The sequence below is a fragment of the Mauremys reevesii genome, unplaced genomic scaffold, assembly GCF_016161935.1.
Source record: "Mauremys reevesii isolate NIE-2019 unplaced genomic scaffold, ASM1616193v1 Contig31, whole genome shotgun sequence".
Taxonomy (NCBI): domain Eukaryota; kingdom Metazoa; phylum Chordata; order Testudines; family Geoemydidae; genus Mauremys; species Mauremys reevesii.
The window spans coordinates 282,728-304,210 of record NW_024100842.1 but is presented as its reverse complement, the minus strand read 5'-3'; the positions used below and the strand labels follow the sequence as shown (position 1 = coordinate 304,210).

Below are 21,483 nucleotides of genomic sequence, written 5' to 3'. Positions count from 1 at the left end.
ATCGCATGAGCCACGCGTCCCAGAGGCTACCGTAAGCCGCCCCCCAGTCAACACTGAGGCACCATCCGGTGCGGACGAAGGGGTTCAGCCTGCCCAGGAACCTCTGGGGCAGGAACCCTTACAGGAGCCGGATGCTGACCACGATGCCATTCTGCCCGGCACTTCTTCCTCCTCCTCTCCCCCAGATGAGGCGGTGGCAGGCTCGTCATCAGCGGGTCCCCCGCCAATTGACTTAAGAGCGCACCAAGAGCTCCTTCGCAGGGTGGCACTGCGAATGGATCTCCAGGCTGAGGAGGTATCGGAAGTCAGTGATCCGATAGTGACCATTTTGTCCGTGGACGCTCCAACCCGCATAGCTCTACCCTTCATAAGGACTATCCAGGCGAACGCTGATACCTTGTGGCAGACTCCGTCGTCTATTGCGCCCACAGCCCGAGGGGTGGAACGCAGATACATGGTCCCTTCCAGGGGATACGAACATTTGTATGTGCACCCTGCCCCCTCGTCTTTAGTAGTGCAGTCGGTCAATGACAAAGAGCGCAATGGCCAACAGGGCCCGGCTCCTAAGTCGAAGGAGGCCAAGCGCATGGACTTGCTTGGTCGCAAGGTCTACTCTGCCGGTGCCCTACAGATCCGTGTGGCTAACCAGCAGGCCTTGCTCAGCCGCTACGGCCATGACACTTGGGCTGAGGTAGAAAAATATAAAGAGCTCCTGCCTCAGGATTCCCGACAGGAGTTTGCGGCCTTTGTAGAAGAAGGCAAAAAGGTAGCACGCACCTCCTTGCAGGCCTCCTTAGACACGGCGGACTCGGCGGCACGTACTGTAGCCTCGGGCGTGACCATGCGCCGGATCTCTTGGCTCCAGAGTTCGACGCTTCCCCCTGAGGTTCATTATACCATTCAAGACCTGCCTTTTGATTCGAAGGAGCTCTTCTCAGAAAAGACGGACTCCAAGCTTCAAAATCTAAAGGATAACAGGGTTATCATCCGCACTTTGGGGATGCATACCCCAGCTACCCAGAGGCGTCCGTTCCGTCCTCAATTTAACCGCCCTTACTATATGCCTCGCTACAGGCAAGACTCTGGTCGACGGCGGGGCCGTGCCGGCCGTGGGCGACGGCCCGGCAACCAACCGTCCCAAGGGCGAGCCCCCTCTAAACCGCCGGGGCCTAAACCATCTTTTTGAAGATGCGCCCGGGGGCGACATACCAGTTCTTCCTCCCAATTCCTCCCTCCTTTTTTCCAACCGCCTTTCCTATTTCCTCCCGGCGTGGGCCCGCCTAACCACCGATGCCTGGGTCCTATGCACGGTGGAACGTGGTTACCAACTCCAATTCGTTTCACCTCCACCTTCCCACCCTCCTTCCCGGTCCCTTTTCAGGGACCCCTCTCACGAGCAACTCCTCTTACAGGAGGTGCACTCGCTCCTAGCCATCGGAGCGGTCGAGAGGGTTCCGGACGCGGATCGGGGCAAGGGGTTTTATTCCCGATATTTTTTGATTCCCAAATCCAAAGGAGGCCTCCGACCCATTCTCGACCTGCGAGGACTCAACGCATACATGCTAAAGTTGAAGTTCCGCATGGTATCCCTCGGGGTCATTATCCCTACTTTGGAGTCAGGAGACTGGTATGCCGCCCTCGATATGAAGGACGCTTATTTTCATATCGCAATCTTCCCACCGCACAGACGCTTCCTCCGTTTCACAATCGCTCACCTACACTTCCAGTTTGCGGTACTCCCCTTCGGCCTGTCCACGGCCCCAAGGGTGTTCACAAAGTGCATGGCCGTTGTCGCCGCCCACCTCCGTCGACGCGGCATCTGCGTTTTTCCATACCTGGACGACTGGCTCATCAGGGGGGACTCGCAGGCCACGGTCCAGCAACATGTCACAGAGGCCAAGGACTTATTCACGCGCCTAGGCCTACTTCTCAACATAGAGAAGTCCACCTTAGTTCCAACTCAGAGGTTGGATTTTATTGGCGCGACCCTGGACTCCTCTCTAGCCAGAGCCTTCCTTCCGCAGCTCCGGTTCCAGGCCCTTACGCAGCTGATCCGCGACGTTCAGGCCTCTCGCATGACCTCGGCCCGTGCTTGCCTCCGCCTCCTCGGTCATATGGCGGCTTGCACACACGTCACCCCGTTTGCCAGACTCCGCCTCCGCCTGCTTCAGCTGTGGCTCCATTCCAGGTACCGCCCACACAGGGACCCCCTGGATACCATACTCACCATCCCAGCGGGTGTCCTTCAATCTCTGGACTGGTGGCTGACCCCGTCCAACGTATGTGCGGGCGTCCCATTCCAGGATCCTCAACCTTCCCTGTCTCTGACAACGGACGCCTCGTCTCTTGGATGGGGAGCCCATCTCGGCGATCTTCAGACTCAAGGTCTTTGGTCGCGGCAGGAGTTAAACATGCACATCAACGGCAGGGAGCTCCGGGCAGTACGTCTCGCCTGCCAAGCGTTCCAGACTCGCCTCCACGGCCGTTGTGTCTCAGTCTTTATGGACAACACAACGGCCATGTACTATATCAACAAGCAAGGTGGGACCCTCTCATCCCCCCTCTGCAATGAGGCGATGCTACTGTGGGAATTCTGCATAGCCCACTCGATACATCTAGTAGCGTCATTCCTTCCTGGCGTCAGGAACACCATCGCGGATCGCCTGAGCAGGTCCTTTCTCTGCCACGAGTGGTCGCTGAGAGCAGACATCGCTCATTCCATTTTCCAACAGTGGGGATTTCCCCACATAGACTTGTTTGCATCCCGATTGAACCGCAAATGCCAGAAGTTTTGCTCCTTTCAAGGTCTGGCACCGGGCTCTCTCTCGGACGGGTTTCTCCTTCCATGGACTCGTCACCTGTACTACGCCTTTCCTCCGTTTCCCCTCATACACAAGGTCCTGCTGAAGCTCCGACGAGACAAGGCGTGTCTCATCTTAATTGCGCCAGCGTGGCCCAGGCAACACTGGTTCACCACGCTGCTCAGTCTGTCGATAGCCAGCCCCATTTCTCTGCCACTTCATCCCGATCTGATAACACAAGATCACGGCACTCGCCGTCACCCGGACCTGCCGTCCCTCCACCTCACGGCGTGGCTCCTCAGTGGCTAGACCAGACGGAGTTGCGCTGCTCTGCTCCCGTGCAGCACGTCTTATTGAGCAGCAGAAAGCCCTCCACTCGATCTACCTACCTGGCCAAGTGGAAGCGCTTCGCTTGCTGGGCTCAAGCGCGGGACGCTATTCCTTCGGAACTCCCACTTCCGATGATCTTGGACTATCTCTGGTCGCTAAAACAACAAGGTCTTGCGCTGTCCTCCATTAAAGTGCACTTAGCGGCCATCTCCGCTTTCCACCCCTGTTTTCTCACCCACTGACTACTCGCTTCAGAAAGGGCCTTGATCGTCTTTACCCGACTCCCACCTGGGACCTCAATCTGGTCCTCAACAGACTCATGTCTCCGCCCTTCGAGCCGCTGGCCACCTGCTCCTTGCTGTACCTCTCATGGAAGACGGTTTTTCTCGTGGCTATCACATCTGCCAGACGAGTCTCTGAGCTCAAGGCGCTCATGGCGGACCCGCCATACACCGTTTTCCATAAGGACAAGGTACAGCTACGCCCACATCCGGCGTTTCTCCCGAAGGTAGTGTCCGCCTTCCACGTTAACCAGGATATCTTCCTGCCAGTTTTCTTTCCGAAGCCTCACGCATCTCCGAGAGAACGACGACTTCACTCCCTCGATGTTCGCCGGGCGTTGGCTTTCTATATTGACCGGACAAGACCGTTCCGCAAATCCCCGCAACTGTTTGTGGCAATTGCTGATCGGATGAGAGGCCTTCCTGTATCATCGCAGCGAATCTCCTCGTGGCTCACAGAGTGCATTCTCACCTGCTACAACTTGGCTAATGTCCCCTTGGGCCATCTCACCGCCCACTCTACCAGGGCCTAGGCATCCTCCGCTGCCTTTCTCGCACAAATACCCATACAAGAGATATGCAGAGCGGCGACCTGGTCATCCGTCCATACTTTTGCCTCACACTATGCCCTGGTCCAACAGTCGAGAGGTGACGCAGCCTTTGGCTCTGCTGTCCTGCATACCGCCACGTCTCACTCCGACCCCACCGCCTAGGTAAGGCTTGGGATTCACCTAACGGGAATGGATATGAGCAATCACTCGAAGAAGAAAAAACGGTTACTTACCTTTGTAACTGTTGTTCTTCGAGATGTGTTGCTCATATCCATTCCACACCCACCCTCCTTCCCCACTGTCAGAGTAGCCGGCAAGAAGGAACTGAGGGTCGGGTGGGTCGGCTGAGGTATATATGCGGTGCCGTTATGGCGCCACTCCAGGGGACGCTCAGCCGACCCACTGGGGTTGCTAGGGTAAAAGTCTTCTGACGAAAGTGCACGCGACGCGCACACACCTAACTGGAATGGATATGAGCAACACATCTCGAAGAACAACAGTTACAAAGGTAAGTAACCGTTTTTTCTCTTCGGCCCTTCCTCTTTCCTTTGGTACTGGGAGAGGCCATCCAAAAATCCCACTAAGTGTCAGTGAGGGGCCAGCAGCCCCCTTACATCCGGTTTGTCCAGATCATTTTGAATTTTAATACTGTCCTCCAAAGCACCTGCAAACCCTCCTAGCTTGCCATTGTCCGCTGACTTTAAGTGCACTCTCTATGCCATTATCTAAATCACTCTCTGGGAACGGTTTTCCAACCAGTTAGGCACCCACCTTATTGTAGCTCCATCTAGGCTGTATTTCCCTAGTTTGTTCATGAGAAGGTCATGCAAGACAGTATCAACAGCCTTACTAAAGTCAAGATATACCACATCTACCACTTCCCCCATCCACAAGGCTTGTTACCCTATCAAGGAACGCTATTAGATTCGTTTACATTATTTGTTCTTGACAAATTCATGTTGACTGTTAATCCATGGTAACAGCAGTATGTTAAAAGCACACTAGGGAACTTCTAGTCCACGCTGGCAGGATCCACATGGGCCAGTTAATGTGCAACATATTAGTGGGCTCTAGAAATCACATCCCTATAGTTGCCATTATTGGTTCATTTAGACAAGCCCTTAAAGATCTGCTCTAGCTCAAACAGAAGTTCTGGGCTAGATGCAGAAATTCCTGGGTGAAGTTTTCCCTGTGTTATGTTGGAAGCCAGATTAGATGATGTCTGCTGGCTTTAAAATCTATGAAAGCATTTTAGTGACTACCTATAGTAACTTTCATTGTCTTTCCAAATGTAGAAACCTGTAGAAACCAAACACGATGCCATTTTAGAGAGGAACGCAACCGTGAAAGGGAAGAAAATGAAAGGAATGAAGACAAAGCTCGGGGTAAAGTATAACACTGGGTTTTCTAGTTGTTGGAAACCTATTCCTAGTATATTTCAATAGTAAATGTGTTGATCCTTGGACTAACATTTATAAGTAAGTATTTTTCAATGAGATGTGATGATTTCTAGGTGGTCTCAACTATACTGTAAAAACCTTGATGCCAACACACAAAATTTTAACCGCTATTAAATTCTGGGGCCAGATCTATCTTGGCCTTCATGTGCCTAATTACTGTAAACTTCCAATGGAAGTTAGTTGCCTAATCTTTTTAGGTACTTCTGAAAATCCCATTAGGGAACTCTCCTTTACCTCCAGTGATAAAAAGGTGTGTTTGGAGCTGACCATCCTCTGTGGTTTGATTCTGAATCATAAATAAGAGACCCAGGCATTAAAGTCAATGTGCAGACAAAGCCGATCCTTGATTCGGTGTTTGCTCAATGAAAAATTAACATCTTAAATCCAATTGTTTCACAGTATTACAGAATTAGGAATTTAAGATGCACTGTTTGTCTTGAGCACAAAGCATTCCTTAAACAAAGCTGGTAACGTAGGGAGAGAGGAAATGAGGCCTCAGAAAGGGAGAGAGATGAGCTGGGACACTAATGAGGCAGAGATTTCACAAGGGTGTTCTTGGTGGCAAAAGCTGCAGAGGAACACCCCAACAATGGTGAAATTGTGTGATGAGACAGAGGAGTTTGCTGCTGGAGGAAGGGAGAGAGCACAGTTTTGAACTGGATCCTGATATGAATGGGGTAGTTGAGGATACACAACTGATTAAATTCGCACTCACTGCACCACTTATTGTGCTAACTGGTGGAATTCTGCAGTGACAATAGAACTTGCCAGAAGTTGGGAATGGGCAACAGGGGATGGATTACTTCATGATTGCCTGTTCTGTTCATTCCCTCTGGGGCACCTGGTATTGGCCACTGTTGGAAGACAAGATCCTGAGCTAGTTGGACCTTTGTTCTCACCCAGTATGGCTGCTCTCATGTTCTTATGAATTTTCTGAAGCTGCTTCAATAACCCCACTTTTTTACATAATGTGTGTGTGGGTGGGGTTTTTGTTTTTTTTAGAGAATACTGCTGAGTGACTCAGAAATTCTGAACAAGGCTGATCTCGTTTACACAGTCAGTGCTAAAGAATACTGGCGGAAGAAGTATATCACTAAGGAAGAGTCAGGTAACATGCAGTTGTTCTTTCAACATAATCTGCTAATGCATCATTGCTCAGAGTGCTGACCCTGCATCTGCTGTGTGCAGCTCTTACTGGTGATGGGCACTCATCACAGATGCAGGAATTTGGTTGAAATCAGCATCTAAATGTGCAGATGCTTTTCCCCCAAACTGTGGGGATTATATATTGTGATGGGGCAAGGCCAGATGGCTACAGTAAAGTAGTGAGCAACAGGTATGTTAGCCCCAGGCTAAACAAACCCCTGGTACCATGGTAACCAAATGGCAGTTGCTCCAGGTTAATCAAGACACCTGGGGCCAATTAAGATCTTTTTAGAAGGTAGTGGAGACAGCTACATTGATTGGGCCACCTGAAGCCAATCAAGGGCTGGGTGGAACTAGTTAAAAGCCTCCCAGTTAGTCAGTGAGGTGGGCGTCTGAGGAGCTGGGAGCAAGAGGCGCAAGGAGCTGAGAGCGAGAGCTGCTGGAGGATTGAGGAGTACAAGTGTTATCAGACACCAGGAGGAAGGTCCTGTGTTGACGATAAAGAAGGTATTTGGAGGAGCCCAGGGAGTTGTAGCTGTCATGCAGCTGTACCAGGAGGCACTATAGACAGCTGCAATCCACAGGGCCCTGGGCTGGAACCTGGAGTAGAGGGCAGGCCCGGGTTCCCCCCAAACCTCCCAACTCCTGATCAGACACAGGAGGAGTTGATCCAGACTGTGGGTTCCACCAGAGGGGAAGGTCACTGAGGTGAGCAAATCCGCCAGTAAGTGCAGGACCCACCAAGGTAGAAAAGGAACTTTGTCACAACATATTGTTATTACTTGTATTACAATTACACCTTTATTACAATTGTATTACAAATCCAAAACCACAATCGAGGCTCTGTGGTGCTAGGCGATTTACAGGCACATAATAAGAGACAGTCCCAGCCATGAAGAGCTGATGATCTAAATAGATTTGACAAAATGAGTGTTACTGTCTGTTTTAATGGGGAACTGAGGCTCTGAGATTAAGTGACTTGGCCAAGGTCCAACATGGTACCTGTGGAGAGCCAAACATTAAATCCACAGCTCTGAATCCCAGTTTTGCACTGCAGACACAGAAATCTATGGGGGTTGCAGGTGCTCAGCACCTCTCAGGTTCAGGCCCTCTCCAATGACCATCTGAGAGCCCCACTTCTCTTCCACCAGTTACCCCACCTTTCTTCCAGCCCAAACCTCTATAGGCCCCCTGTCCAGTCCCTTCCCTTGACACCTCAGTAGCCCTCCCTTGCAGCCCCCAACGTATGCTGCCTTGTTGCATGGGACCCAGTTGTTCTGCTGGCCGGTCCACTGCTGAATCGAGAATCCTGGCATCTTGGTGCCCTGAACGGGAGCTTAGCCTGCAGTGGAAGGTTGGAGAAGCTTTACCTGTTAATGATCAAGGATCCGACTCACTAAAGCTGGCCCAGGGTGTTGTAAATTCCATGCCTGTGCCCTAGCCTGGCTCCCTGCACCCAAAGGGAGGCATCTTCCTAAGGGGAGGCAAGTCCTATTACCACCAGCACCCTTCTGTGGGGTTCCTGCAGGGGAGGCACCTTCTCCATTGCAGCCAGGGCTCTCCAGGAGATGGGGGCTGCCCAGGGAACAATGCCCTGTATTAGCGTATCCCTCAGCTGTTCCAGCAACACCACCTGATGCACCGGCCCTCTGGCAAAGCAGAGGTTGTGACCACTGATGTCACTGCTGTGTGTGCTGTGAATCCCTGTCTCTGCCTGAGCCTCAGGGGGTATAACACTGCGACAGGGCCAGTGAGGGGACTTAACTCAGCCCCTGAGTGCTGGAGGTTCAATACCCCACATACCTGTCATTGCACAGCTGCAATCTTCCTTGCCTGTCACACAGTCTGCCTGGAAACTGCAGGAGAGGTGGCATTCACAGGCTACAGCTCTACATGTGTTATTGATAACAAGGCTTAGTTCTGCTTCTCAGCCCCCTGTTTTCTTCCTTGTGTGGCTTCCCCTTTTCCTCTCCCAGCGTTGCGTAGCTTGTGCCTCCATACGCGGATCCCTGTGTAATGCTGACAGACCCTGGTCATCAACGGGATTGAACTGGGGACCGCTGGAACTTAGTACATGAGCCCCTGCCGCATGAATTAAAAGCCAGCTAGCTGTTAGCTAAGGCTGTAGAGCAGATTCATTTTCTCTCTCTCTCTAAGTGGTCTCGGTGGGTTACACCTGCACAAAGCAGCCACCTCTGCCACGTTCATATCTGCAGTAGGCAAGTTGTAGGTTCCTGTGTTTCTGAGACAACAGCTTTTTCTCCAAGTCTCTCAACTGAAACAAGAGATGTTCTTTAGATGGAACATTCACCCAGGTTCATACTGAAGCAGCCTGGAGCCCTAAGCCCATCATGATATGGGGAGAGGGGTATCATGACTCCAACCCTACAATTCCCCCATCCTCCACCTAGAGTGATAGTGCCAGGAGGGCCCTCTCTGCTCCCAGTGTGGCTGTGGCAGAGATTCACAGATGTGAGGGCCAGAAGGACCATTGTGATCTTCTAGTCTGACCTCCTGCATAACACAGGTCATAGGACTGCGCTGGAGTAATTCCCACTCCAAGTCCAATAGCTGGGTTTGAACTAGAGCCCGCCCTTCCGAAAAACATCCAGTAACAATACCGAGCTTTTTTACAGCACTTGATTCAAACATTTACAGTGAGCAAGAATCTACCACAACCTGTGGTAAGTTGTTCCAGTGGTTAATGACCCCCAATGTTAAAAACTTGCACCTTATTTCTAGTCTGCATTTGTCTAGCTTAACTTCCTGCCACGGGATCATGTTACAGCTTTGTCTGCTAGACTGAAGAACCCATTCTCAAATATTTGTTCCCCGTGTAGGTACTTAGAGGCTCTAAGGTAAACCTTAACCTTCTCCTTGTTAAGCTAAATAGATTGAACTCCTTGAGTCTATCCCAATAAGGCATGCTGCAGATTTCCAAATGCATATTGCAATATCCAAACTTCCCATACTAATGTGGTCAGTACATCTTGCAGTTAAAGCATTGTTCTGATAAACAGGCTGTTGTGCTAAACCTCAAGCAACTAAACTTTCCACTCCCACTAAATTCAATTTTCCACTTTTAATAAAGGTTACACAACTTAACATCATTATTACAAATTATTCATAAAGCTTCAAAGCAGTTGGTTCTCTTAATAATAAACCTTTACTTAGCAATAGGCCCTTTGGCTTAATAGCCAAGAGATCCTACTTCTTCCCACCAGGCATGACTGCCTGGTGCCCTTCTCCTCAGGAGCAGCATGAGTGTAAACAGGAGTCCCCTCTGCTCTCTGTGTTTCTGTTTGGATGGGTCAAGCTGTCTGCACTTTTCCCCTCCTGCTACGCACAGAGCCCTCTGCTGGGCTGGAGTTCGAAGGAACCTCCATAGCCGTGGGATTAACAACCCCACTGAAATGCATGGGGCAGTGCCCACCCTCACGGCAGTTGGTTCAGACTCTGTGCAGATTCAGGCAGATGTTACTGAACCAGTTTCCAAGCTATTCTTCACAACTGTGAGGAACAGAGACTTTACTGTTTGTAAATGCAGGCTGGGATTCTGATGTAATCACACGGCTCCTGGAGCTGGGGTCCTAGGCCTATGCCTTAATCCAGCCCTGTGTTCACTGACGGGAAGCTCTGCAGAAGCAATGTTCCCCCTGCTGAACATCCTGCCGAAGGAATGGCTCCTACCACATTTCTAAGGATGTGTCTATACTACAAGCACAGCCTCCGCAGCTACATTGCTGACGTGCTGTAGTGTAGACGCACTTCAGCGACGGAAGGGGTTTTTCTTTTGCTGTAGCAAATTCATCCCCTTGAGAGGTGGTAGCTAGGCTGTTGACCCAGCTGTGTCTACCGTCTTCACAGCTGAGGATGTGAGGAACATTCCAAAAACTGAGCCAGTCTTTTTAGGTGACAAATCTGAGGAACTGTTCCAGATTGAGGTGTCATTAGAGGAGGTTTTGGAACAAACAGATAAACTAAACAGTAATAGGTCACCAGGACCAGATGGTATTCACCCAAGAGTTCTGAAGAAACTCAAATGTGAAATTGCAAAACCACTAACTGTAGTCTATATCCTATAATTTAAATCAGTTTCTGTACCAGATGACTGGAGGATAGCTAATGTGGCACCAATTTTTAAAAAGGGCTCCAGAGGTGAGCCCGGCAATTACAGGCCAGTAAGCCTGACTTCAGTATCGGGAAAACTGATTGAAACTATAGTAAAGAATAGAATTGTCAGACACATAGATGAACATCATTTGTTGGGGAAGAGTCAACGTGGTTCCCTTTTTGTAAAGGGAAATCATACCTCACCAATCTACTACAATTATTTGATGGGGTCAACAAGCATGTAGGGGATCCAGTGGATATCGTGTATTTAGATTTTCAGAAAGCCTTTGACAAGGTCCCTCACAAAAGGCTCTTAAACAAAGTAAGCTGTCATGGGATAAGAGGGAAGGTTCTCTCATGGATTGGTAACTAGTTAAAAGATAGGAAACAAAGGGTAGGAATAAATGGTCATTTCTCAGACTGGAGAGCGGTAAATAGTCGTGTTCCCCAAGGGTCTGTACTGGGACCAGTCCTATTTAACATATTCATAAATGACCTGGAAAAAGAGGTAAACAGTGAGGTGGCAAAATTTGCAGATGATACAAAACTACTCAAGATAGTTAAGTCCCAGGCAGACTGAGAAGAGTTACAAATGGATCTTATAAATCTGGGTGATTGGGTAACAAAATGGCAGATGAAATTCAGTGTTGATAAATGTAAAGTAATGCACATCGGAAAACATAATCCAAACTATACATATAAAATGACGGGGTCTAAATTAACTGTTACTACTCAAGAAAGAGATCTTGGAGTCATTGTGGATAGTTCTCTGAAAACATCCACTCAATGTGCAGCAGCAGTCAAAAAAGCAAACAAAATACTGGGAATAATTAAGAAAGGGATAGATAGTAACACAGACAATATCATATTGTCGCTATATAAATCCATGGTATGCCCATATCTTGAATACTGCGTGCTGATCTGGTTGCCCCATCTCAAAATAGATATATTGAAATTGGAAAAGGTACAGAAAAGGGCAACAAAAATGACTAAGGGTATGGAACAGCTTCTGTATGAGGAGAGATTAATAAAACTGGGACTTTTCAGATTGGAAGAGACAACTAAGGGGGGATATGATAGAGGTCTATAAAATCATGACTGGTGTGGAGAAAGTAAATAAGGATGTGTTATTTACTCCTCATAACACAAGAACTAGGGGTCATCAAATGAAATTAATAGGCAGCAGGTTTAAAACAAAAAAAGGAAGACAGGATACTGGGCTAGATGGACCTTTGGTCTGACCCCATATGGCCATTCTTATGTTCTTACTTACAACACACAGGGTGTGAAATTTTTCACAGCCCTGAGCACCATGGCTAGGTCATCCTCGGTGTAGACTAGGCCTAACTCTGCCTCTCTGTGCTATTCCAGAGATCCCCAAGCTGAGAGAGTACGTCAGGAATATCTGTCTGAAAGAGAAGAAGAAGCTGCTAGTGGATTATGTGACAGAGGTTCTCAGCATTGTCCTGTTGGCTGAGAATTTCAACTCCACACGAGACATGGTGGTATGGCTGGAAGAGCTTTGGGCACTACAATCTGCTTCACTACTAGCAGAGTGATGATGCAGTGAATATTCCCCTCTTTTCCCATTGCAGCAGTTTCTCTGCACTCTGCCTTCGCCCCGTTCCATCCCTGCTCCTTTGAACTGGGCCACTCACCCCATGGTTCCTAGCAGGAAACAAATGCACATCTGCTCTAAAAATCTAGTAATGAGCTGACTAGTGTGTAAATGCACCACTGCACCCTGATGGATGGAGCTGTAGCTGTTCAGTTACGTGCCATAGAACCTATACTGCTGACTGCTAATGGGGATGGTTCTGTAGTTCAAACTAGGGAGAGGGACTATACTTTTTGACGCAGGAGGCTCTGAGTTCTGTCCCTAGAGCAGGGCTAGATGATGACATGGTAGAAATCCCTGTACCCTTTCTACACTACAGCTTACTCCATTGGCAGCATCAGTGAAACTGCGTCAGAGCTGAAACATGCTATATTCCCTAGGGGAGACACACACCCACATTCAGGGGCGGCTCTAGGTATTTTGCCGCCCCAAGCACAGCAGGCAGGCTGCCCTCGGCAGCTTGCCTGCGGGAGGTCCCTGGTCCCGCGGATTCGGCAGCACGCCTGTGGGAGGTCCGCTGAAGCTGCGGGACCAGAGGACCCTCCGCAGGCATGCCGCCGAAGGCAACTTGCCTGCCGCCCTTGTGGCGACCAGCAGAGCGCCTCCCATGGCTTGCCGCCCCAAGCACGCGCTTGGCATGCTGGTTTCTGGAGCCGCCCCTGCCCACATTGTCCAAGGCCCTGCTGTACTTGGCCGGTTGGGCTTTTTGATGATGTCACACCAAGCATTACCTCCCAAATGCTCACCGCTGGACCAGAGGTGAAAGTAAGCCGGTCCGGTCCGGTCCAGCGTACTGGCAAGAGCCAGTACGCCGTGCTGGACCGCATCGACTTCCACGGTGGGGATTGAAAGGGCTCTGGGCTGCCCGCAACTGCCCTTTAAATCTCGGCCGCGGCTCTGGCAGCCGGGCAGGGGCTGGGATTTAAAGGGCTCAGAGCTCCCCGCCGCTGCTGGCAGCCCAGAGCTCTTTAAATCCCGGCTGTGACTCTGGTGGCCGGGCTGGGGCCAGGATTTAAAGGGCTCTGGGCTTCCCTCAGTGGCAGGAGCTCTGGGCCCTTTAAATACCTGCCCCAGCCCCGCAAAGCTCCGGGTTCCCCCTGGCAGCCAGAGCCCCAGGCCCTTTAATTTGCCCCTGAGCCCCGGGGGGCTCCCAGCCACCTCTGCAGCTGGGAGCCCCTGATTGATTTAAAGGCTCTGGGGCTCCCAGCCACAGCTGGTTCCCCAGAGCCTTTAAATCTTGAGAGGCCACGCCTCTTCCGGATGAGACCACGCCCCCCTCAGGACTCCGGCAGTACCAGTAAGTCCTGTAAATTACTTTCACCCCTGCGCTGGACCCATATCACCAGGGGACAAAAATTTATCCCTGCGCCCATTGTGTTCTGTGGTTGGGTAAAGCAGTGAAAGGAGGAAAAAGATACAGAGATTCTGTTCTTTCCCCCCATCTATAATTGATGTTTAAAACCACTACAGGCTTTATCTGCAAAGGCAGCCAAACCTTGTACCTCCCCTGTTGCCCAGCTGTCACTTCCCCCTCTCCTTCCCGCAGCTCCCAGCATCATGCCACGCTAGGGCTTTGGTTCAGTACTGACTCAGAGCACCCCAGCTGGACGGGCGACACCACCTCTTCCAGCACAGTGCGTTCTCTAGATGCCTCCCATCTGGTGCTGACCGAACCCAGGCCTGTGCTGCAGTTTCCAGGGAGAAGAAATCTTGGTGTGTATCTTTATTTTGCCTCCAGCATCAGCTGTGCAATGATGTGTCTTGTGCTCTTCTGCCATTGCAGGATCATTATCAGCAGAGTGGCTTGGAAGGCTTTGTGAAGGACAAGATCAAGGCTTTGGAGAAGGAGATTGAGAAATGTTTTGCCCAGCTGGAACAGCCTCTTAACGAAGGTGTGAAGCAAGCAAAATTATCTCACCAAGATGCATTCACTTGGCTCCTTACAGTGAGTAGCAAATTCTTGACTTAGACCTCATGTGCACCTTTCATTCTCTGGCCAGCAACCGCCTCCCCCTTTGCTTCCCCGTTGCTTATTAACTTTTGAGAAGTGCTTTGAGATCTGTGGCAGAAAGTCCTGTAAGGGCTAAGAATTATTATTGGGTGTTGAGAGGATTAATTAAGGTTTGTGAAGGGCACTGGATGAAAGGCACCAGAGGAGAGCAGCATATTATGGGCTTGATTCTGATCCTCTTATTCGCATGGAGTAGCTACTTACACCAATGGGACTCCTTATGGGGTACAGCGCTACTCAGTGAGTAAGGGTATTCGAATCCAGCCCCAAATTAATATAGGCCAGGGCTCCATTCTGCTGCCTTTACTCGGGTGAGTAGTACTTTGCTCCCCTGAGTAGCCCTCAGTGGGATGACTTGCAGAGTAAGATGCTTCTCAACTTGACCTGTGTCACTGTAGTGTGGACACTTTCTACTGCGACAGAAGGGGTTTTCCATCCTAGAGTTAATCCATCCCCTTGAGAGGTGATAGCGAGGTCGAAAGAAGAATTCTTCATTTACCTAACAGTGCCTACACCAGGCTTAGGTCAGCTTAACTACATCTCTCAGGGGTTACATTAATCTATGTTTTAGGTGTAGACCAGGCCTTAGTCTCTGTGCCTCTGCTCCTCATCTGTATGGTAGAGATAATAATCCTTCCTTCTTCAGTCTATTAAGACAATAAGTGAGAGGGCAGGGTGTGCTTAGGCAAAATTCTGTATAGATCTATTTCACTCCCCTTCTTCCTGCACCTCATCTTAGCGTTTTGCTGATGCGCTGGCCAGAGCTCTGTCTTTCCAGAAAGCATCACAGAGAGTCAGACCTGTCTCCTGTAACCTCTGGGGCTATTGAATGTAAATGGAGGGTCATAGTTCCCAGTCATTTCCTGGGGAAGCACCGGACACTTTATTGATAAAACAAACATTGAGTGCTCACAAAACACACGGTAAATCAGATACAACACTGTAGTCACATTTGGATACTGTGAAGAACATTTAAACAAAAGCTCTTAGAGAGTAAATCTGCTTATACAGACTGTCCCTCTTTTGTTTCAGCTACAAACATTCCACTATAACAGGAGTAGGCGGCACGCGAGCTGATTTTCAGTGGCACTCACACTGCCCGGGTCCTGCCCACCAGTCCGGGGGGCTCTGCATTTTAATTTAATTTTAAATGAAGCTTCTTAAACATTTTAAAAGCCTTATTTACTTTACATACAACAATAGTTTAGTTCTATATTATAGACTTATAGAAAGAGACCTTCTAAAAACGTTAAAATATATTACTGGCACGTGAAACCTTAAATTAGAGTGAATAAATGAAGATTCGGCACAGCACTTCTGAAAGGTTGCCGATCCCTGCACTATAAGGTTTCAGGGTAACTCTGTCTGTACTTTAGCTCACACATCAAAACACATTCACCTCTGATCTCCTCTCAGAGATGGTTTCTCAGGGCTTGTCCACACTGGCAACGTTAAAGCCCTGCCTCGGCAGCACTTTAACATGGCTTGTGTAGCTCTCCCTGAGCGAGAAAGTTGCAGCGCTGTAAAGTGCCAGTGTAGACAAGCCCTCAGTCTTTGCAGTGTGACCGTGGTGTGTCATGTGTGTCACCTGGACTCTTCAGAGCTCGAGAACACTCCTGTCAAACACTTCAGACCCTGGCAGTGAACAGACACTCTGGGGAACTCCCCAGCTAGCAGCTTCCAGCCCGTGGGGCAGTAGCTGACTGGTCCTCTCAGTTGCTGGTGAAACACAAGTCTCTAGCTTGTATCCAAAGTGGTGCAGGAATCAGGATCAGCCTATAAAATATCCATTCCCTGGATCTCTACAAGCCACTTACTCTATAGGGCACCATCTTCTCCCCATAGACCCAGCTAAGTCAGGCACGAATTCACAGACCCTCCCCTCAGTGCTGCCCCATTCATGCTCTCGAACCAAGACAGAATCCCAGTTCACAGCAATTAGCTGAGAGCCAAATGTAAGTGCCACAGGTTCTGTAGCCTGATTCTTTAATGGCTGTTAATGGTATTGATTGCCATTTGATATTAATTTAATGAGCTGGAGGTAATAGATTCTCATTCCAGAATCAGACTCAGCAGAATTAAAACGAATCATAGAATCATAGAATTCAAGATCAGAAGGGACCATTATGATCATCTAGTCTGACCTCCTGCAAGATGCAGGCCACATAAGCCGATCCACCCACTCCTTTAGCAAGCGACCCCTGCACCATGCTTCGGAGGAAGGCGAAAAACCTCCAGGGCCACTGCCAATCTTCCCTGGAGGAAAATTCCTTCCCGACCCCAAATATGGCGGTCAGCTGAACCCCGAGCATGCGGGCAAGACTCTCCAGCCATACCCTCTGGAAAAAGGTTAAGAATATCATATCATTGACCCATTGTACTATTTACCAGTGTGGCACTTAATTGACCTATTGACTAAGCCCGTTATCCTATCATACCATCTCCTCCATAAACTTATCTAGCTTAATCTTAAAGTCATGGAGGTCCTTCGCCCCCACTGTTTCCCTCAGTAGGCTGTTCCAGTATTGCACTCCCCTGATGGTTAGAAACCTTTGTCTAATTTCAAGCCTAAATTTCCTGACTGACAATTTATATCTGTTTGTCCTCGTGTCCACATTAGCACTGAGCTGAAATAATTCCTCTCCTTCCCTGGTATTTATCCCTCTGATATATTTAAAGAGTGCAATCATATCTCCTCTTATCCTTCTTTTGGTTAAGGAAAACAAACCGAGCTCCTCAAGTCTCCTTTCATACGACAGGCCTTCCATTCCTCGGATCATTCTAGTGGCCCTTCTTTGTACCCGTTCCAGTTTGAATTCATCCTTCTTAAACATGGGAGACCAAAACTGCACACAATACTCCAAATGAGGTCTCACCAACGCCTTATATAACGGGACTAGCACCTCCTTATCCCTACTAGAAATACCTCGCCTAATGCATCCCAAGACCGCATTAGCTTTTTTAACGGCCACATCACATTGCCTACTAATGTGGCCGTTAAATATCTTGAGGGGAACCCAGGGTGCGTGGCAAAAACACTCACACTGAGGGCAAGGCAAAGCCTTAGCCACTTTTATTAACACAATCAAGGAAGAGATGGAAGTTCCAAACCACAAAAACAAATGGTAATGTAGCATTAGGGATACGTGTGGTGTCATCCCCTGCATATGCTCATATACTTACATACTCCCACCCTTCCTAGGGGACCCAGTGGTGAGAGACAAAGGACTAGCCCTGTCCCTGGCAGGCCAAATGAGTCTGATGGTTCAGACCCCCAACACCCAGAGGCCGGTGGTAGATAAGAACAATGAAGAGCTGAAGGGTCAATGATGGAAACCTGGTGCCCACTACATGGTGGCCTGGCCTATTGTAGGGCCTAGGCACTATCATGAATATTCATTCAGATGCCCGGCCTCCCATGTCCAAATCTGACTTCCTCACCCTCATAATATTGGGGTGCCCATATCCGATAGGTTAACCTATTACTGCCTTTTAGCTCATTATCATAAACGTCACCTATTTCTAAAGCAAGTTTGTGGTTAAACATCTGCCAACAATTCTATCCTAAAATATCCCAGCCCAGTATCAGTTCAGTGTTCCTGCAGTTGCCTGGTATCGTTAAGTACCAACTCCCTCTCTTGAGCAAGATTTTGGGGAACTGCTGGGCCATTTTATTTATGCTAAGGGTCATAGGTCTACTTTATTTATCCTAACATGGTTAATTCAGTGCCTTACAGGATACAGGCCTGTAGGCTCCTTGCGTTACTGCTAAGAAAAATAAAAGGCTAAGCGAGCTCTGTGGGCTACACCTCTAAAGATAATAAATGTTCCCTTGCCCCCCGCTCTCCTTCTACGTCCATAAAACACAGCAGTGTGTGTGAGGGGTTTGGTCACAGAGACCCCCTTGGGACTGTCACGTGATGTCCTGAGATTACCTCTGAGCCTCCCTGGCAGCTTGGGACTCCAGAACCCTGCCTTGTTGAGCCAGACACGCTAGCTGGCTGCAGCACAGACCCAAGTCTGGTCCACACCCCCAAAGCTGCAGACTTTAACTAAAAATTGCTCAGCGAGTCACCTGTCTGCAGCACCCAGACACCCAGCTCCCAATGGGATCCAAACCCCAAACAAATCCGTTTTACTCTGTATAAAGCTTATACAGGGCAAACTCATAAATTGTCTGCCCTCTATAACACTGATAGCGAGATATGCACAGCTGTTTGCTCCCCAGGCATTAATTGCTTACTATGGGTTTACTAATAAACAATTATTATAATAATAATAATAATAATAATAAACTATAAAAAGTAGGATTTAAATGGTTTCAAGTAATAACAGACAGAACAAAGTAAGTTACCAAGCAAAATAAAACAAAAACACGCAAGTCTAAGCCTAATACAGTAAAGAAACTGAATATAGGTAAATCTCACCCTCAGAGATGTCCCAATAAGCTTCTTTCACAGACTAGACTCCTTCCTAGTCTGGGCCCAATCCTTTCCCCAGTACAGTTCTTGTTAGTTCCAGCTCAGGTGGTAACTATGGAATTTCTCATGACTGCATCCCCCTTTGTTCTGTTCCACCCCCTTATATAGCTTTGGAACAAGGCGGGAATCCTTTGTCTCTCTCTGGGTTTCCACCCTCCTTCTAAATGGAAAAGCACCAGGTTTAAGATGGATTCCTGTATCATGAGACATGTTCACATGTCCTGTGAGACTTCATTACCCACTGGCTGGCTCCCACGTATACAGGAAGGCTCACAAGTAAACAAAGCTATTTACAACCAATTGTCCTGGTCAATGGGAGCCATCAAGATTCTACACCATCATTAACGGCCCACACTTTGCATAATTACATTAGGACTTCAGAGTAATACTTCATATTTCTAGCTTCAGATACAAGAATGATACATTCATACAAATAGGATGAGCACACTCAGTAGATTATAAGTTTTGTAATGATACCTTACAAGAGACCTTTGCATAAAGCATATTCCAGTTACATTATAGTCACAGTCCAAGCATATTTTTATAAAGCATATGGAGTGCAACATCACACTGTGGACCAACATTATCCTAATACTTCACCAGTAAGTAAAGCTGGAATAGCACTGACCTGTTCCCGGAGTGGTGCAGGGATGGTACCCAGCCCTCACAGCAGCCTCAGTTCTTGGTCCTGCTTCAATCAGCTGCTGAGTCCACAGGGCTGTTTTTAATTCCTCTATTTATAACCTTCCCTCCACTCTCTGATTAGCTCAGCTCTCAGAGGTGACTTGGGTATGACCTGCAAAGCTACACAGCCTCATTAACCACTACTGAGCTCATCACTAACTGCCATGCCCTGTTCTGGAAGTTTCTGGGTCTTTCTGAGTTGTCCTGCCCTGCGCGCTGCATGTCTGTGTGCAAAGACACAGAATAACCAGCTAAGATCCATGTCTCTCCCCACTGTATCTCCCCTTTCCCATGGAGGGACAAAGTCAAATGCTGCAGTGTAAAGCACATGGGTTAGAGTAGTTCTTCAGGACAGAGCCTGTCTCTCATTATTGGTGCATCTACACTGCAGCTGGCATCTGATCGAGCGAATGCACTACAAATAGAAGTGTAGCAGTGTCGGCACAGGTGGCTGGGGGTAGGGAGGGTTTGCTGCCCCAAGTACATACTTTGGGTCTTGGACGGATCAGAGTTAGTGTGGATATGTCTACTTGAGCTGAAAATTACACCTTCCAGCTCCACTGCATGTATGTACAGCTCCCCACACAATGGGGCCCTAGCTCAGCTGGGGTCTATAGGTCCTACTGTAATACAAATCGTAAGGAATGTATCCCATACCTACTTCATTACAACTGTGTTTCCAATTATCCAGCGAGACACTGGCTACCAAGGCTTCCACATGACCCTGAAAGCCGAGTGCCAGAAGAATGGTGTATACGCGTCCTGGATCGTCACCCGCATAGACCTCAACGGCGCCCTCACTCAGCCCATCTATGACAAAATCGACCCCACGTTCGCAAACATATTCAGGTGAGAGGAGCCCTGCCCCACTCAGGCTGCAAAGACACCGAGTCTCCTTTGGTAGGGCTCCCTGGGCTCGCCATTGGCCCCAGGATCCTGCAGAACCCTGGTCTCTGGCCTTCCTGGGTAACCCAGTCTGGTGGAGTGCCCCAGCAGCTCCCCTAACCCCATTCCAGCTGGAGCATGACGTGAGGCTCTGTGGAGGCTAGAAACTGGGTGTACAGGACGGCTGACACCTCCGCACCACTACCAAGCAGGGCTGCATGTGGTAGGGCTGCATGTGTTATCATATAGACCAGGGGTTCTCAAATGGGGGGTTGTGACTCCTCGGGGGTTGCGAGATTTTTACATGGGGGGTTGCGAGCAGTCAGCCTCTGCCCCCAAACCCCCCTTCACCTCCAGCATTTAAAATAGTGTTAAATGTTAAAGTATTTTTAATTGATAAGGGGGGTTCTTCTTCGAGTGATTGCTCCTATGCATTCCAGTTAGGTGTGTGCGCGCCGCGTGAACGTTCGTCGGAAGATTTTTACCCTAGCAACACTTGGTGGGTCGGCTGGGCGCCCCCTGGAGTGGCGCCGATATGGCGCAGGATATATACCCCTGCCGACCCATCCGCTCCTCAGTTCCTTCTTACTGCCCGTGTCGGTCGTTGGAACAGTGGAGCGCGGCTTAGCTGACCTCCACTTCCCTAGCTACTCGTAGTTTCTCTCGTTAAGTATATAGTTCAGATGTTTATAGTTGTAGTTAATTTATTTGTTTGTAGTATAGTATAATGTATTTATTTCACAGGGGTTCGGGGTTTATCCCCTTCCCCTCACCCGGTGCTGGGTCCAATGCCCGGTCCACAGGGTTTTATAATGCTCGGCCGGCCACAAGCCGATGCCGACAAGAGATCCTCTCCTAAGTGCCTAGAGGAATCTCACCTCACAGATAAGTGCCGCATTTGTGAAGCCTTTAATCCGATAACAAAGAGTATCGGGACTTTCGTCTCAAACAGCTCCTGAGGGAGGCAGCTCTCGGCGCCGAGCGCTGGTTAATCTTCAAGGAGCGCTCCCTCGGCACCGGATCGCCAGTACCGCCAAGGCCTCTCGGCACCGGCTGTCGCTGGCTCCGCCGTCCACTCGGCATGGATCCCTCTCCTGGAGGATGAAGAGGCACAATATCCTT

The 21,483-nt window shown here is 49.2% G+C and overlaps 2 protein-coding genes across 2 annotated transcripts in view; both read left to right on the top strand.

Moving 5' to 3' along the window:
• The window catches only part of LOC120393801 (nuclear GTPase SLIP-GC-like), a 303,315-nt gene that overhangs the window by 125,549 nt on the left and 156,283 nt on the right, over positions 1–21,483 (top strand). The gene's annotated exons all lie outside the window — the stretch shown is intronic.
• LOC120393802 (nuclear GTPase SLIP-GC-like) overlaps positions 1–21,483 on the top strand; it is a 105,485-nt gene that overhangs the window by 42,268 nt on the left and 41,734 nt on the right. The window contains exons 11-15 of the mRNA XM_039518291.1: positions 5,259–5,348; positions 6,426–6,531; positions 12,054–12,187; positions 14,084–14,245; positions 20,168–20,325. Coding sequence (XP_039374225.1) covers positions 5,259–5,348; positions 6,426–6,531; positions 12,054–12,187; positions 14,084–14,245; positions 20,168–20,325 — 650 coding nt within the window. The remainder of the gene's footprint in view (positions 1–5,258; positions 5,349–6,425; positions 6,532–12,053; positions 12,188–14,083; positions 14,246–20,167; positions 20,326–21,483) is intronic.